This window comes from Vanellus vanellus (assembly GCF_965231255.1).
Source record: "Vanellus vanellus genome assembly, chromosome: 8".
Taxonomy (NCBI): Eukaryota; Metazoa; Chordata; class Aves; order Charadriiformes; family Charadriidae; genus Vanellus; species Vanellus vanellus.
The window spans coordinates 11,916,101-11,935,526 of NC_138913.1; the positions used below are offsets into that span (position 1 = coordinate 11,916,101).

Sequence of the window (19,426 nt, forward strand, 5' to 3'; positions counted from 1 at the left end):
GGTGATCAGTCAGAAGTCAGGTCTCCAGACCTCACAGATTATACCATGTTAACGAGGCAGAGAAACATAACACAAGAGTGTCCTGTCCACTGGGTTGCCAATGAAGCCGGATCAGGTCTTCATCACCTTGTGACAGGAGAGATGCCATCCAGAATGCACCCAATGCCTACACTGTTCCTGAAAACTACCTTCAAACAACTCTGAAGGAGAGTGAAATAGCTCTTCTGCACACGTGGTACCACTGCACCATTAAGTTGAATACTTGCACAAGGATGGAGTTCTCCTGAGGAAAAAACACTAAATACTCAGGACAGAATTTACACAGCATGTACAAGATAAAACATTTAATTGCAGACTGAAGGACACAGGGAATGATACCCAGCAGAATAAGTACACTGCATAAAGATTTGTTCAGACTGATGAGCAAGATACAAGCAGGAAAATACAGATGAGAGCAGGGCACAAGTATTTTAATAGTAAAAGGCCAGAGCACAGGACAGTTGGGGACAGACAGTACAAAGAGAATGTGCCGTTTCTTTGATACATCAAATGTGTCCAGCACTGGCAGACTGAGACCAGACACAGTGGTGCCTTATGCAATGGTGCCCACTTCCCACCTTTTGCCCATGCAGGTTTCCTCCCCATTCCTATGCTGGTACCTGTTTACACTGCAGAGGGTCACGGGTAAGCTGGTTTCCTCTGTGCCTGCACAAATGTGCAGATTTTGTGAGGTGCCAAAATAGCAAGTTCCACTTAAGGGTTTTATAAATTTTATTGATTTCTTTGCAAGATTCAAGTGTAATGAGCAAAATGAAGAGGAGTTACAAACCTCAAATGCATCAGATTTATCCACTGAATGCCAGCACTTGCTATATGGTCATCCCTGGGAAAACCTCCAGATGACTATTTGGGACTTAGACCCAACGTGAATCTTTGCTACTCAGAGTCTATTCCAAGCACTTGGCAGGTGGATCTTCAACCCTTCACCAAGACAAGATGTCAAGTAGGACACCTACGCAATGACTGTGCTGCTGTGAACTCAGATTCCTGGCTCAGAAAGCACTCCTTGCTGGTAGGGGGAAGTAACCAAAGGCGACTCCTTGCAGTTTCTTAACAACGAGGTTTCCAGCCAACATGATGAAGGCAAAAGGACAATTTCTGGTATTCACTTTATGAATTGTTTTTATCACTATTCCAGGACCCATTCAAGATGCTAACTATCAGGAAATCAGTAGTCTTTGAATTTGAAGAGATGGGAAGTGGCACCCAGCAGCTTTCAAGATGAATTACAATAATTTTGGGTGTAGGATGTCATCCTGTTCCTGAAATGAAGGTTTAGAGTGGGGAGGGACCAGCCTCTCTCTACTGCTAGGTCAGTCCCTTTTGTGATATCTCTACTGAACACAGTAATCCAAGGCTGAGCGAGTGCTCCCGGGCATCAAAGAGACCTTGGGATTTAGTGCTAGGCCAAACACATATAAAGTACTTCCACTGAACAGCCTTGACATTTCAACTTCTTTGAGAACAGAAGACAGCCGCTGAGTTTTCACTTTTAGCCATCCAACTTTTTTGTTTATTTTTGGAAAGATTTCCAAAATATTTCCATCTGCACCTGGTTTTACTCTTTCTATGTAACTAGCATAATATTCAACAATCAAGAAATACTGTTGTGAATTGCACTGAAAGAAGATGTTTTTCCTGTTCAGCTGGATTCTGAAACCCCTGCATTGCAATAAATTAAAAGTTAAAACAATAGCCTAGTGATGCTGAGGTATCCTGCCACTTCAGAAAGTTCATAATAAAGAATATATACAACAGTAACTTCTTTGCTGCTTGCATGCAACAGAGCCTATGACTGAAATTAACCTTGGGGGAATTTATTCCTAGCTATTTGTAACCTTCTAAAATTTATCTTCCTCAAATGTCTTCTGATTCTTATCTGCTAAATTTACTGAAAAATCCTGTTTTCTATAGCTCTGTCTGGTCATCACCTATCATTTGCGGTTCTTCCCTAAAGACTCTCCTGATCCCTGAGGTCCTTTTTAGTGAACAGAAATCCTAAACAAAGTGCTTTTAGATCTTTTTGTACAGGAATTTCTGGACCCTCTCCCCATTGCCCAGCTCCTTAAAGGCATTTGTGGGTTTGGTTTTTTTTTTTTTGTCAATATACAATCGAACACTATTGTTTTTAAGGCCGTATCCACAACATCCACTGGGACACAAAATCCTGCGCCTCTAAATCTTTGGGGAATTGTCCCAGGTCCTGAATTTATGAACTGAAACGATCCAGAAGGCGACTTCACCCAGAGCATCTCTCCTCCCTGCAGGAAAGTAAATTCACTTTTATGAGTAATTCTACTGGTATTTGCACATCTGTTTGCAAGTTCTGCAGCCATGGTCTTCATTAGATTAGCCCTTCATAGACAATCTACCTTTTATTTTGTTTTAATCTTGTGGGCTTTTCCCCTACAGCTTTCTTTGTGTACTGTCAAAAAAATAAGCTTTTGGGATAAGGATGGAATCTTTGTAAAATATCTGTAATTGATACAAAAATCCAGTGCAATAAATATGCATTACCAATAATAAATCCTGCCCATTTTCGCTTAACCAAGCTTTTAACCAATCTTACATGTAGCTTTCAAATATATGCAAAAAATGTTTTAACAAATTACGTTCCAGCAATCAATGCTCCAACCAAATCCAAACTTTCTTAATCTCCACCCCAACACATTATCACCCAGTTTAATGCACTTGTCTGGGGATAAGGCTCAGTCTATTTCCCTTTCAACCACCATCATTTTGGAGCAAGCTGTCCTATTTCCACTCAAGCTGAGGGGAGCCCTACATTGTCAAGTTGTCTCACTGATTTCAAGACAGATGTTCGGTGGAGGAAAGGTGACGCAATCCAGCCCTCTGATTCCATTCAACCCAGCACTTGGAAATTGGAAGTGATGTGTGTTTCCGCACACAACCCCATGTTACTTTAAAAGAAGAGGCAAAATATACTGTACATGCTGCAGTTCCCCAACGTTACACGGGATTACATTATGGGACACAGCAGGGATCTGGATTTGGCACAGTCCTGAGCGTATTTTGCATATTTCAAAGAATCTGCAACCACAAACCCTCGATAGAAAGAAAGAATATGTACCTGTTTCTAATCACTGCAATATGTCTTTTTCACTTTCCTAGTAACACAACAAAAACCCACCAGACTAATCAGCAGGTAACAGGAGAGCTGACCTAATTATGTCTGACACCAAAGGAAGAATTGGCCAAATGTTATGCACAATCCCACTCCTTGTAGGTCGTCTTTATTTTTCCCGTATTTAACTCCTGCAATAAATTTAAGTAAATTGCAGTTTATGGTCATTTTACATTTGACTCATATATCAATGTGGGGTTTCTGTCATGTTCTCTTTAAGCTGAGTCTGATATCTGTTCATCTTAAACATCTTACAAAGAAGGAAGCATTGTAATTTCATAATGTAACTTTTGATTCAACACTACTTCATTCTTCAGTGTTTATCTTCAGCAAGTCAGTCCAACATTACTCTAATTACAAACTCTTCCTATACTCTGCGCTGCAGGAACCAAACAGATTAGCTGAAAGGTGCTGTACCATGTGTTGCCAAAGCAAATTTCACCCTACAGTCCTTAAGTGGCCACAGGGACACAGCTGAATAGAAGAGGGAATATTTATGTCTTAAAAAGCAAAACTTTGCAAAATTAAAAGAACCCAGATGTTTACAACCTACATCGGGAAAGAACAAGGATGGAAGGAAAGGAAGAGCAGGCAGTCACCTGAGATAGCAGAGAACATCTCAGGGCTACCAGAGCTCTACAGGTGTTTTTCAGGCACCAGGGATGTTGACTAAGGTGTCCATGAGGTCTAAGAAAAGCAGCCCCAATATCTGTAGGCCTGCAGCAGTCAAGGAATAATTTTACCAACATTTAGCAAAACATCATTTGGTTTTACCAAAATGTGTGAAATAGGCTCCTTGAACAGAGATGTAAGTCCTTACTCTCTGCAGATCTGTTTCCAAAAGCTGTAGCCCACACTGGATTGACTGGTGTCCGCTAAGGAGAGTGGTCAGGCTGCACTCTTCTCAGATTGGGGTCACTAAAAGAAGCTCTCTTCTTTGCTTATACATGATTTTCATGACACTTATAGAAACACAATGTCTTTGAGGTTTTTATCCCAGTTCCCTTACGTGCGTTTGATTTCAATTCACCAACAGGGTGAACAGATTGAAAGGGAATGGAAAAACAGGGAGCAGCACACTGCAGAAGACTCATTTGCTTAGGTCATCATGTAAATACTAAGAAGATTCAATGAATGTATCTACATATGACCTCGCTCCAAAATGCAGACAACCAATGTCACTAAGGACATAAAGTCCAGGGCAAACAGCCTGTAGAATGTTTCTATTCTGCAGTACAACAATTCCTCCTAGAATAAGATTTAAATTACTTAAACTTGAATTACTTTTTGAAAGATTACAAGGATACAAGAATGAAAGAACAACAGTGAGAACCATGTTAGTCATCAATAAACATACAAAAAGACATACAGAAGCTCTGTCAGTATGGGCCAAGGTACTGCTTTGAAATCAGCATCAATAGATCTTCACACAGGTAGACAACCCCTCAGAAACGCACCCCAGTCATTTCTGCTGCATCCTTTCCCATCACAGCCTGACATCTCACTAGATGGAATTGTTTGCCTTGAGATTTGTCAAATTCAATTTCTGCTCCTTCAAACACAACTGCATCGGTTGTGCACATTAGCAGAAATACAAACACAACTTGCAGATAATTCCCAGAAGAGGTTTGGCAAGTGTGGGAAACTTGCCTGGCCGCACTGGGACATGCGGGTCACCTGGTGTGCTCTTACATGATGAGATCAGAATAAATCTTTAAACGTCTGCACCCTGGGTGAAAACATTCAGGCTTGTAAGCGGTACGGTTCTCTTCTGCAAATGTCTGCAACATCCCTACGATCAGAGAAGGGTTCTGTTGTACGCTCCTGGCTGCAGCAACTTGCTAGAAGATGTGCAGAAAGGATCACAAGAGAGTATTGACTGAAATGAACTTGCTTAAAACCTCAAGCTACCCTGAAACAGCTCTACAAAGGCTGTAGAAACTAGGTGCAGTCCAAATCCATCTTTTACTCCAAGATTATGCTGAGTCATCTAAATGGAGTACAGTTCGTTCATACTTCTGAGGCTGTTACATAAATAACCCTATTTCCCTTCTTTATTGGAGCTGATCTCTTTTAAAATATACACTCACAAATGCGAACAGCAAGCTTACCTCCCTACTGCTATCATTAAACAATAACGAGGAGCACGACTGTTAATCAAAAGCAGACTCCAATATAAAATCCTCTCAAAACCAGACTGGCCCACTTAAGACATATATCCCTGAAAAGTTTCCAACTGCTGCAATATCCCACTGCGAGTTCCATTAAAAATACAGCTATTCCCACAACCATTCCGTGCTTCCTTTGCTAGTGACACTTTGCTACTGGATAGTTCTTCACGTGGATTAGTTCTGCAAAAAGTTCCTTTCCATCTTTAACTGAGTAGGTAGCATGGGCGAGTCCTCCATCCAGTGACTGGAACAGATAAGGGTTACGCTGAGACTTTTTAAAACAAAGCAAAGGTGCAAAAACAGTCACTTATCTCTCTGCTTGTTGCCTGAGATCCTTCAAGTCAAAGAAAATGCCTCAGTCTTCAATAAATTAACAACAAATGCTTGAGGACAAAGACAATTTCATTCTTCAAAATCTTCTGAAATGCACTGATTTAGTTGTCTGATAGAAGAAGTGTGGGTAACGAGTGGTTTCTTTTTTCTTGTAGTTATTACGGGTGCTATACACCAACAGAACGAGACAGTTTCTGAATTGGGTTCTGCATTCTCTGTTGATTTTTGGAGATCTCCTGACATCATGAGGATGCCAGATATGTGGTTTGCTCATGTGGGGGTTTTTTGGTGTTTTGTTTTTTTTTTTTTTTAAGTGTTTTACATATGGGCAAAAAAGATGGAAAAAATAATAATTTTTTGTAACCACGTTTACATTTGGAATAAAAGCCATGTTAACTCTTAACACAACTTTGCCCTCATGAGAGATGCAGCCTTGCCAGCTCTGGATAAGCTCTTAACCTCTAAAACAACTCTTTGTCATAATAATTGTAGCTAGCATAGCAACTTTTAAAGCCAAAAATCCTCAGGCTACCTCCAAAACATATCAAGAGGCTCTTTTAAGTACAAGATTGAGGTTCCCATAGGGGCTCTCCTTAACACCAAAGAGTCAGGAATGGCTGTAGCTTTGCAAGCAAGTGAACCCAAAGGACTCCCGGCATTGGTTTTTGACCTTTCTTAATTTTCAAACTCCTGAAAAATTTTAAGTACAGATATCTTAAAGTTTCACATACACTGATGGATTTATAGCCCTGCTTTTTCGAGCCACATTTCATGGACCTATAATAGTAATCCACGTAGTGCTACAGTAGTCAGTGGACCACAGGCTGAACATCATTGAGAAAGGCTATCAGCTCACAGTGGCCCAAAAAGGTAACAAATCCACAGATATTCAATTTGCATGCAAGAAAATGTCCGGGTGCTTGTGATACAAGATGGATCTGGAAGTCTCCTGCCGACTGACAAGGATATGTCTGAGGGCTGAAGTCACCAATGCTGGAAGCTGAAGAGTCTTCCCAGGTGGGTTGAGTCCAGTCTGTCCAGGTTGATGGTAATGAACTAGCTCTAAATGCCAATTCCCCATCAGGATGTAAAATAACGACTGCAGCGAAGACTGCATATGTCAGGTAACATAAATAGACGCATTTCTGTTACTTTCTCCTGCTAAGAACAGAGACTATGTGATGCTCATACCCTGGTTGAGGATCTAGCACCTTGTCTCTTGGGCAACAGTCTCTGTAGCTGTATTTCTGAGGTGACACCTTAGAAAGGGGCACGAGATATAGTTTACATTGCCAACTGCACGTGAAGCAGATATTCCTTATAGAAGGCTCACAAAATAATGTTTTGGTTGGGTTCTTCAGATCAGGAAGTATTTGAAAAGTTTAACCTTTGGAATTTAGCATTTCAATACCAAACCATAGTTGTCTGAAGAAAAGGTTCATGAAATGCTGGATGAAATTTGTGCCTCAAACAGCAGCACGTTAGGAGGATAATGGACAAGAGTCCACCAGTAAAGGTCTTCATTGGTTTTACAACTCATCTTCACTAAAAAGATTCTGCAAGCATCTCCTTGCACAACATCAGGACCTTTAAAAATGGATATGATTCCAGTTATCAGTCTCGACATGCCTGCTTCAGAGATCTCTCATGTTTTAAACAAACACCGCAGCATAGACAGAACGCTGAGATTGCCTTCCTCTGCCTGCTTGGGGACCCACGCTGAGCTGGCCGGCCGGCCGTCATGCCTGCTGAAAGGATGCAGAGGGGTTTCCAGCATTCTTTTTAAGCCACTTGCTCCCACTCAGCTCCTCAGCCCCCTCCCTAACTGATCATAACTGCATCAAAGACCATCAGGACCTGGTTTCCTGTCTGTACTTCCTTCTGAGCCACAAGGGCTCCTCAGAATAAACACCACAGATTTCAGAATAAAAGAAAGGGTATTTCCATGGTGGTTCTTTCCACACTGATTGAAAACCTGGTCCCTGGGACATTCACCAGCATCAAAACTGGCTTTTCCAGGGGCTGGCTGCTGAGGCAGTGCTGTGATGGAGTGCGGGCACCGCTCTCATGGTGGATCAGAGGCTGAAAGGAGAGGCAGGCGGCACGATGCCGAGGATGGGCACAGATAAGATGGCTGCAGTTCAGAGCATCTTCTCACTGAGAGAAGTCCAGGGTGGAACAATGTTGGAAGATGCACAGCTCCAGCCAAAAGGCAGAGATCCAGCACACAAAGGGCTGCTGCGAGCAGGCTCCCCCTTAATGGTTCGTGGATAATAAGACGTGGGGGTGAACAAAGGCCTTTGGGCTGGGACAGACACCAACGGGTGCATTCACTCCTCTGCTTCTTGGATTGTCTCCTCTGAGGTTTATCTGGAGGAAAGGGGAGTGTGCACAGTGAGCCTGAGAAAGATGTGAAACTTTTGAAAGCAGTAAATGCACACTGGATTCCCCATTCTATAAATTTTAAATACGAGGCAAGGAAATCTTTACTTTTACTCTCAGGAAGACAGATGTCCCCTATTCTTTCCCAGTTTCTTCATGTCTCTTTTAAAACACACTGGCAAAGTTTATTTTCAGGAACTGAAAGAGGAGAAAGGTTCCTGCACCTTCCACTTTTGTTTTATTTGAAAAATAGAGTTTTGCAAAATTAACCTATGCAGAGTGACCCTGGAGTCTGATCCACTTTACCTTTCTTTCACAACTGACTGGTTTTGCTGGGAAAATGAAGTATTACTGAAATAACAGGGTATCCTGGGAGAGAGAACTGTGCCTGCTCCTGTGTTATATACAGGTAAAGACAATCCCTGAAAGCATGGCTTTGACACCACCTTTTCACATATTCCTTGGCCTTCACAGAAGGTCAGGGAAATGCAGGGAAAACCTTCACCTGGAAGCTCCAGGACGCCGGCACAGGCCTGACACAGCCCCCGGGAGAAGGACGAGTCTGAAATAAACAGGCCAAGAGGACTTGGCTGTTTTCTTTCTCCCCCACATGCAGGCAGCTCCCTCTGTCTCATGCCAGTACAGATAATAGCAAAAAGCAACAAATCAGGGAAGAGTGGCCAAGCACATGAATGCAGTCCACTCAGAAGGCAAATTTAAAAAAAAATATATATCTTTTTTTTTTCCCCCTCAGCTAGATTTCATGAGAAGGACTTGTTCCAAAGAGGCTTCATGAGGGCACAGGATGGCGCTGCGGCCACCCACTGCTGCATCACAGGGGGATTTTCAGCAGTCATGCTAGAGAGCTCCCACAATCAAGTAACATCCCAGTAACACCCAGAACCTTCTTGGCTGTTGCTTACAAGTAGAGTATCCTTTCTGCACTGGTACATCTCCTTCCTTATAGATGGGAGCAAGAGGCCTCATACAGCATGTTCTGCAGCTGGCGTTGGAGAGACAAAGCAGACTTCAAAGTGTGGCCCTGATCAGCAGATATATCAACAAGTCCCAAAGTACGAGTGACAGCCCTGCAATGGCTTTGCAGACTTTCTGCAAAAGAATTCTTGTTCAAACAGACATTTTCCTTGAACGCTTTCTCCAAATCGCTTATGGATAAGAGAAAAATGCAGATGTATGCACCACAAACCAGCTCAGTGAATGGTTTCATGCAGTATCTAAAACCCACACATATGTAAGCAGCAGAAGCCCAGAAGCCAGAGTTTCAGCACCTCAGATCTGAGGGGCTGTGGGATCACAACACTGCCATAACTCTACAGATAATTCAAGTGATGAAGTGAAAGGAAGGAGAATAGAGTTCAAAAAAGGCAAGAAGGAGGACCCAGGGAACTACAGACTGGTTAGTCTTACCTCTGTTCCTGGGAAGGTAATGGAGCGACTCATTCTGGATGTCATCTCCAAACACGTTGAGGAACAGGAAGTTATTGGAAGTGGTCAACATGGATTTACCAAGGGTAAATCATGCTTGACCAATCTGATAGCTTTCTATGATGTTATAACTGGTTGGCTGGATGAGGGGAGAGTCGTAGATGTCATCTACCTTGACTTTAGCAAGGCTTTTGACACTGTCTCCCATAACATCCTCATTAGGAAGCTGAGGAAGTATGGACTAGATGAGGCGACAACGAGGTGGATTGAGACTTGGCTGTGTGACAGAACTCAGAGGGTTGTGATCAGCGGCACAGAGTCTAGTTGGAGACCTGTAACCAGTGGTGTCCCCCAGGGGTCAATTTTGTTCAATATATTCAATAATGACCCGGATGAGGGGACAGAGTGTATCCTCAGCAAGTTCGCTGATGATACCAAACTGGGTGGGGTGGCTGACGCCCCAGAGGGCCATGCTGCCATCCAGCGTGACCCAGACAGGCTGGAGAGCTGGGCAGAGAAGAACCTAATGAGGTTCAACAAAAGCAAGTGCAAGGTCCTGCACCTGGGGAGGAAGAATGCTAGGCACCAGTATAGGTTAGGGGTGGGAAGTAGTTCTGAGGAGAAGGATCTGGGGGTCCTAGTAGACAGTAAATTATCCATGAGCAAGCAATGTGCCCTTGTTGCCAAAAAGGCCAATGGAGTCCTGGGCTGCATAGGGAAGAGTGTGGCCAGTAGGTCGAAGGAGGTCATTCTCCCCCTCTACTCTGCACTGGTGAGGCCACAACTGGAATAGTGTCCAGTTTTGGGCTCCCCAGTTCAAGAGGGACAGGGACCTGCTGGAGCGAGTCCATTGAAGGGCAACTAAGATGATTAAGGGCTTGGAGCATCTGCCTTATGAGGAAAGGCTGAGAGAGCTGGGACTCTTTAGCCTGGAGAAGAGAAGGCTGAGGGGAGACCTTATTATGGCGTACAAGTATCTAAAGGGTGGGTTGAAGGAGGATGGAGCCAGGCTCTTTTCAATGGTTCCCAGTAACAGGACGAGGGGCAACGGGCACAAGTTGGAACATAGGAAGTTCCGTTCAAATACACGGAAAAACTTCTTTCCGGTTTGGGTGACAGAGCACTGGCACAGGCTGCCCAGGGAGGTTGTGGAGTCCCCTTCTCTGGAGATTTTCAAGACCCGCCTGGATGCAGTCCTGAGTAATGTGCTCTGGGCAATCCTGCTTTAGCAGGGGAGTGGGACTAGATGATCTCTAGAGGTCCCTTCCAACTCTGAAACTCCGTGATTCCGTGAGAGTTCATCTTAGGATCTCTTAAGACTACTGTTTAAATTTTCTGTGAAATAGAACAGCAATTTTTCCTTAATCTTACCTCAAAACTGCTATTGTACAGTATAATTAGAAATAATTTTATTGGCCTCAAATTTTCTTTCTTATCTGATTTTTTTATCAGTTTTATGGCCCTGCAATAATATTCTGTGCCTAGGTCTAAATGACATGACAATTCCAGAATTGGAATCGGCCACATTGCACAGAATGAAATCAACCCAAAAAACAGGGAATGATGTCTTTGATGTCATCATATTGTGATGATTAACAAAAGCAAGAAGAACTAAACACACATAGAAAAAAAAAATCACTTTATCTTCTTCATTAGTGGTGGATGGGCTAATCAAATCATGCAACATTTCTAACCAAGCCTGTTACTGGATCTCATCAAAATAAATGAGCGGAACTTGGATGGCAAAGTAAGCTTACAAGAGGGAAGTTCCTTAAGTCAGAATCATCAAGATTTGGCTTCTGGAGCTTTACTTTCTGTTCTGTTGGCTTACGGCATAGTAAAAGTATAAATAAGGCAGAACTTAAAGCTTAAAAGGCAATGCAAAGAATAACACAACTTATAAGGCACACTCTGCTCATTTGACAATTCCCAGCATCCCATAAACACCAAAAAGCAATTCAGCCAGTGACCTTCAAAAAACTGGATTCCTTTGTCCAGGGACTGCGTATTCAAGGTCAAAGTTTCATTAGACTTCAGTCTGCAAGCGTGGCATATTAGCTATTCAGCTGTAACTCCTGTAATGACAGGAGACAGCTGAGATCTGCTCAAATCAAATTACAGCTCTGATTATGCAAAACGCTATGGTTCTGCATTTCCTGACACAAGACGACTTCAGAGTGCAGCTTGCAGATATCTGTTGTAAGATTTCTGAAAACAGGCAATTAAAACAACAAGCAAAAACCTAGTTTATTACTCTACTCATATTTGGTAAAGAATACTTCATGACAAATTATATATACGAATGTGTCAAGGGCTGAATATAAACACTGAGAAGTATTTTATAAAATATATCTCATACCGTCAGGGAGTTGTTTACAGGACAAAGCATCATCAAGATCCTTGGCAGTTGATGGGTCGATGGTGAAAATGCATTCTTTCCTATCCAAGGAAAAAAGAAGAAAAGAAAAATTTATCTTCCAGTCATGAAGAAAGTATCAAAACACAGAGACCATCAGAGACATCCAGACAACAACAACCATGTTTTCAGAAGACTCTGTCTGTTGAAACATCTTCCAATCTAATCTGAAAGTCTAAATCTAATCTGAAAAAAAAAGGGGGGGTTAGACAAGTGAATCTCCTTGGCTTTTTTTTTATTTTTCTTTTTTTTGTTTTACTGCTTGCTCTTAACAGCCTTCATCTCATTACTGATTTTCCTCCACAAAAACTAAACAAACTAAAGCACATCAAGTTCACTCCAAAGAAACAAGCAGGAAAAAGCCTTGATGCCTTGCAGCTAGAGTAAAAATAGATGGTTCCTAATTGCAAAGCTAAATGGAACACAAATAACCCCCATCCCCATGCAGAAGAGCAGATATCACAGCACCTGAAACTCCACAAGCACAGCTCGCATGAAGCAGAGGCAGTGAAACATCTACAAACCAAGCTGAATGATAACAGAATTGAGTGAGAGTTTTGGCCTCGGTAAAGACACCCAAGGGGTGCAGTACTTTATAACATCTACGTTGCCTATTGTGCACCGAAGGGAAAAGCAGGTTCAATAGGAAACACTATGCAAGTTGTAGAATGAAAGAGCTCCAAATCAGCTAATTAGATCTAGCAAATCAACTTGGTGCTTTGGAAAAGCTGAATGCCCTTTCGCATATGCTGTACTAGGTGGTACCTGGAATATGCAGCCGTGCCCTGGAAGGCTTACATACGCGTGTCCTGTCGCAGTAGGTGGCAGGGATACCGGGAACGCACCAAGAGGACCACAGATATTGCCTAGGGCCACGTAGATGAGACAAAATAGAGCATCTGACTCAGGAACCATCATGTTTAATAGAGCAGAGCCTGGCACCAGCGAGACCCAAAACCCGAAGCATTCAACAAATAAAACTTCCTAAAGTCCTGCTTTAGGGCCACCCTTCATCTCTTCTTGCCCGGGGCCCTGGACTACAGCAGGGTTCACCCAAGCAATGTGTGGAATGTGGGACTGGAGCTGAAGAGCTGTGAAGACAGTAAAGGAATGGGTTTGCTGGTTTATTTTGCTTTTATCTTAACCTTTAGAGTAAGTTCAGCCCCTCCTTAAAAGATCCCCCAACACAATGGTATAGGCTGAGGCTGCCAAGAAAGAGATCAGCCTGCTTCTTTTCTTCTTTTCTCTTCGCCGCAGAAAACCTCATATCATGATGGCAACTCCCTTCTAGAGATGTATAATGAAAACACATATTATTTTTCTTACAGCATAATCACCGATACACTCCTGGGGTAGGAGAGGTGGGAGGAGAAAAATTACAGCGAACTTTTAAAGGAGCAAGTGTCACGTGGACTTAGCGAGTCTTGGTCTCTTTGCATGGGTGCTTGCACAGTGAGAGCAACGTCTCTGTCTTCTCAGGCCTATCACTTCGCTACTTAAACGCTCTGGGTGGTATCTGTCGGTATCAGACAGCTGGCAGCGTGTATTTATATAATTCCACCAGGCACACTAAACGGAGATTTTCAAAGACATAGAAATCAGTAAAGCACTTCACTGCCTTCCGAGACTTTGAAAATCTTTAGAATATGCTAGCTTTCAGATCGGACAGCAAAGCTGCCTTAATCCCCAGATGCGCGTTAGTTTCTGATCCTTCACATGCATCTAAACAAATTAGAGATCGTGACACTGAAAGATATAAAACCTTTTCAGCTACACCGGGACTTTGATCTGTTGCTGCCTAGCTATCCAACACCGGGAATCAACCAATTTTTAAAGGCTTGCAAACAAGCTTACTTCCATAAATACGTATCCCTTAAAATTCCACCCAAGGATGGAATTTCAGGATACCTCCGCTCCTCGGTACTGTGCAACTTTCTTTAGGGAGCCATGCATATGCAGACACACAGACACCTATAACACATGCAGAATGGGGACATGCGTTTGTGCCAGCCTGCACGTATTGATACACCAGGACCAGGTCCCACTAACTCGCAGCATATAAAGGCAACAGCATCCTGGCACTGCGACTGCCCCCTCCTCCCCCCCCGCCACTTCTAGTAAATTTTCCTTTAAGTTACTTCATTTAAAAGAGCAAACGACACTGAACTACCGGGTTGCTTTATCTGACAGGTGACCAAGAAAAGGGTTTAAGAGCTTCTTCAAAGAGAATGTGGGCTCCTGTGTCAGGGGAACAGATAGCTTATCCCAGATGTTCATGGCCTGCAACCACAAGCATCTGCCACCCATTGCGAATCGTAGCTCCAGGCAGTTCAAAAATTAGAAGATTGGTTTCAGCAAAGTGCATATTTGCAGTCCGCCCTGGAAAGAAGCGAGCGTAAATACACGGGTGCCAAATTCTGAACACATTTACACAAGGGTAGCAACTAACGGGCTGCTTTGCTGAGATGTATTTGGCCAGTCAAACCTACTGCAGAGGTCAGCGGCGGCCCCAGTTCAAAAAGCCCAAACTGCGAGGCCGGCAGGGCAGCCCCCAGCCCCCCCCGGGCAGCGCTTCGCGCAGAGCTCGCTGCCCGTCGGGACGCGCTGGCCGGGCTCCGAGCAGCCTCTTAGCATGCACGCTGCAGGCACAGACACAGCTCGCTGTCCGAGATACTTAAACTCACAGATGCAAAGCTGAAGAGGGATCCAGACAAATACTGATTTAGCATTTCTCACCAGCGTTTCTATGTGCAGCACGGCTGGGATATGTTTTACCACCCGGCTCAGATCCGCTTCTCCTTTAAAACTACTCAAGGCACTTGGACTTGTAGCTTGTCACAGGCAGTTTATTCTGGGCACAGACTGCAAGGTGAGGTAAGAAAGTCACTGAGCAAATAACACAGGGAATGGCACTCCCTGGCATAAGGACCCTGCAGAAGCGATGCAGAGCCAATGGCCAGGTAAGTCAATGGGACGAGAGAAGCTGATCTGCAAGCAGAGCTCAAAGTTCATAGCAGTGAGACAGTCCCTGGCACACAGCAGTACCCCTAGCTGGAGTTTGTTAAGCAAATTCCGCTCACCAGTAATTACATTATTAAATGTGATGAATTATATTTCTGGTTTTCAGTTTTTATTACTGGGGAAGTTTCAGACGGCTACAGGAACCGGGGCTGGTGTGTGGGAAAGAAAACAATCCACCGAGTGATGGGACCGCAGCACTGCGCCCGAGGGCAGCACCTCGCACGCGTGCTCCTCCAGGGCAAGCTCTCCACGGTAGGCATGTTCTCAGCGATCTGCTTCTGCTTTTCCTCCAGCCCTAGCGGTATCTACCTTTTATCTCCAGCAGGCTGCAGAGAGCCGCCTCTCCTCCCGGAGAGAATCGGGGCACGGCAGCGGAAAGCAAGGGGAGGAGAGGCCGCTCTGCAAGCCATCCCTCCCTTGGCACCTACACCAGCCACTCCTGTACAAACCCCCAGGGAGGACCCTGGAGGCAGCTGACAAAAACCATCTGGGTGAAGAAATAACATTGCTCCCAACTAGGCGGAAAGTCCACCCCGTGAAGAGGAAGGAGCCGTTCCAGTTCCTCCCCTGACCGTACTGTCTGGCTGTACAATACCCCAAAGGCTGTGGCACAAAGGATCTCGCAGAGATCAGACCACATTTCTGACCCTAACCGATAACAAAACCAACCTGCAGCGGGTTGTGTGACTAAACCTCAAGGCAACAGTACTTTTTATGCACCTGCTAACAAAGACGTTGCTTAAGCACAAGCAAATATCGTGGCTGCATGTATGCACATTTGCATTGACCACAGGTAAATACAAATTGGCAGCTGTCTCCAGCTTCTGGAGGGCCGCCAAGGTGACCTTGTGGGTTAAGAAGCTTGATCATCCCCCTCTCCCCCTTCTTTAAAAGCCCCAAAGGAGCCATCTCTCATTGTCATTACACCTAATAAAAATCTGTTTTATTCATTTAAAATTGTCAAAACAGACTTTGTAAAAGTAATGAGATGTTCCAAGTCCACTTGTTCCAACATACACACAACTTGGTTAGTTAAAGGAAACCGGTTTAGGAGATACAGACGCACACAGAGTTAAGAGATTTTTCTGGTTTGCACGCTGGAAAGGACTAGATAAACATGTGCCTTTAAGACCCCCCCAACCTCCTCACATTGATCAAAACTAAACATTTTGGTGTGGAAACTTCCACTTTTTACAGGAGCCTCTTCATCCAAAATGTATGTTCAACGTGGGTTTGCAGAGGTGGACCTGCTCTAGCATGGAGCTTCTGTCGATGGAAGAATAAAATCTTTTCTCCCTCCTCCTCGTGGCCAGAGGTTTCATGCCCCAGAGCAGGGCAATGCCTACGAGAGTTTTGGAGGATCAGGGGAATGGCTCACACTGAGCGTGGTGGACCCGCAAGCAAGATGCAGGAAAGCAGGTGCCGCACACAGACTGCCCAGACCCTGCCAGCCCCAGGCAGCGCCCGGACGCGCTGATCCAGACACCTCGAGCCCCGAGGCAGTGACAAGAGCACTGCTAAAGCCAAAGCTCGCACGCTGGCTCCGTCTGCCATCTTGAAAACCAACCATCTGGGGGGAAAAAAAAAAATTAAAAAAAATCGCAGAATAGAGCACTTAGCTTATTAGACAGTAACGACAGCGTGCACGTATACAGGCTGGTATATCAATCCTAATTTAAGGAAAGCTAATTAAGTGCAGTTTCTCTTTGCACAGCTTAAGGAAGACTAATTAAAGCGGACAAGCGTATCTGTAGGGCAGTTAGTCTTTTTACCTTTAACAGGAGCTAAAATAAACAGCTACTACAGTGGTAGAGGTAAGATAAGTAGTCTGTTGGTGAGCTGGAATTACCGTCATGGTAATTAAAATATTCACAGATCCCAGGACCGCAAGAGCAGTTTGTTTTTCTTTGTGCAAATACGTACATCTACGCAAAGGTATTCGCAAGAATCAGCAGAGAAAATACTGTACAGTTGGTGCTGCAAGGTTTGGTACAATAGATCCCTTTTTGCCAGCTAAACTGTTCAGAATTCAACATATCACTTAATTTAGCCATAAAACATAAACACCTACGACACAAGGAGATGTCAGGGCTCCATCTTCACTCGGATGGAAGGCTACTTGGATCAAGACGAAGCATTGCATTTGTAAGCCATGGGCTCAGGCTGCGTTAGAGGCAAGGTTTCTGGCACGGCCAGGTGGTGGGCAAAGTTTGGGTGTTACCAGTGTGATTTTCTGTAAAAGCAGCTTGGTGCTGCTAATGGAGGAAAGCGTCAGTTTGCACACAGTAGACAAAGCAGCACCCTGCAGTCATGCAAATCCTCCTAACACAACCGGATGGCCTTCCCAGCCAGCATCATGCAGATGAGTCAACTCACCAGTGGAGACACGGAGCCCAGACTTTCACCACTCTAACAAATGCCAACAACTGTGAAAGAACAGTTTAGAGAACTGCATGTACGCACTACAGCATCAGAAAACCCTCCATGAAGTAAGATGTTGTCCTCACCAGATGAAGCCACCAGTCACGAGAGGCAGAGTCCTAAAGAAGCAAGTATGAACCAGCTATTCAGGAACCAGAGAAAGCAGAGGATGGAGGAAGGACATCCCAGGCACCACGAGCACAAGTCGGCTGTGCAGCCTAATCGAGTCCACGCTCCTGCGTGCTTCAGATCACCACCCCTCCTGGCCCTGGCTGCAGCCACCACCAACTCAAGGTACTCAGACCGAAGCCCCAACTTTGCCATTTGCCTGAACCTGCACTGCTCAGAGCCAAGGTCATGGGCAGAATTTAGACTGCCAAGTCTCATGAGAGAGAGAGAGAGAACTGGGTGCCTCTGCAAGCAAACCAGAGCACCTAAGGAAGGGACTGAGCAGGGAACCACCAAGGATCTTCCAAAAGGAAACCCAGACACACGGGCTTAGATAGAACAGAACAGAATAGACTAGACTATTTCAGTGGACCAACAACGATCATCTAGTCCAACTGCCTGACCAGTTCAGGGCTGACCAAGTTAAAGTATGTTGTTAAAGGCATTGTCCAAATGCCTCTGTAACACCGATAGGCTTGGGGCATCGACCACCTCTCTAGGAAGCCTGTTCCAGTGTTTGACCAGCCTTTCAGTAAAGAAATACTTCCTAATGTCCAAAAGGCATTGTCCAAATGCCTCTGTAACACCGATGCTCGGGGCATCGACCACCTCTCTAGGAAGCCTGTTCCAGTGTTTGACCAGCCTTTCAGTAAAGAAATACTTCCTAATGTCCAGTCTAAACTTCCCTTGGTGCAGCTTTGAACCATTCCCATGCGTCCTATCACTGGATAACAGGGAGAAGAGATCAGCATCTCCCTCTTTGCTTCCCCTTCTCAGGAAGCTGACAGAATTAACGTGCCTGAACTTAATTACCTTATTTGCCTGCCCATTCTGACTCTTTCCCAAGGGCAACTCTCAGACTGAAGCAGTCTGCTGCAATGTTTACTGGTCATTCATGAAAACCAACGCATTCAAAACAACTACAAAAGAGAACAAAGAACACACCAGAAGCCACAGCACCCACTAGCCTGGAAAAGGTGGCCGAAATCTGCTGCCTGTGAATTCCCAGCACACAAACACTGCACGACTGAAGATTCAAGCAGCCCAGTGGCTACCCACATGCTGACCATCCTGCCTGCCCCAGGCTCTGTGCTCACAGCCCACAGTCCCTCCAGTCATCCAGTGGCTCCCGAAGCACAAAGTTAAATCTTTTGCAAAAGCATTAGCCTATTTCCAAAGACCAGACTGCTGCAGTTGGAGGTGAGACAGCAACGACCATAATTTTGTTTATTAAAGTTTAGGCAGTGCAAGCCTTCTTTAAACTTGAGTATGTCAGTGCTAAGACATTTACAGTACGAGTGACTGCATGTCTAGACACTTGCAATGCATTTACATTCTTCTAGGGTCTCCTTAGATTGTCCTGTTCTCTCCACTCTCTGAGTACATACAATAGCCTGGTGGGAGTGAAAGCTCAGCCTCCTGGTCTACCCTTATTAACTCCAGCTCAAAGCTGGCATTTTAAAATTAAGTACAGCAAAGGCACTTTTAGAATCTTTAAGCTCTTCAGGTCATTTCTAAGACCCTGCTGAGCTCCATCTTGCAAAAGTTAAACAGACATCATTTCTCAGAGCTGGAAACAGTTGTTTTAATTTGGGAACAGGCATCCTAGAGCTGTCAACTCACTCCAGTGAATGCTACTAACATTTTTTCACACAACAGTCCAATCGCCATGGCAACGACAAAAATCAATCTCGTTCTTCAATCACAAGTAAACCCAGCTCAACCACGGTGTCTGCGCAGATTTGTTATAAAATGCCAATAAGCATGGGACCAATTCCACTGATGTGCATCACTCAAATGGGGATGAAGTACTCTTTTACCAAGAGAAATTTCAGAGAACAATCAGTGCTTGAACATTTTAGA

General features: G+C 44.3%; 1 protein-coding gene across 2 annotated transcripts in view; it reads right to left on the minus strand.

The window, feature by feature from the left end:
- The window catches only part of DIS3L2 (DIS3 like 3'-5' exoribonuclease 2), a 197,756-nt gene that overhangs the window by 86,484 nt on the left and 91,846 nt on the right, over window positions 1-19,426 (minus strand). For both annotated transcript variants that reach the window (XM_082487396.1, XM_082487397.1), the window contains one exon: window positions 11,897-11,976. In XM_082487396.1, coding sequence (XP_082343522.1) covers window positions 11,897-11,976 — 80 coding nt within the window. The remainder of the gene's footprint in view (window positions 1-11,896; window positions 11,977-19,426) is intronic.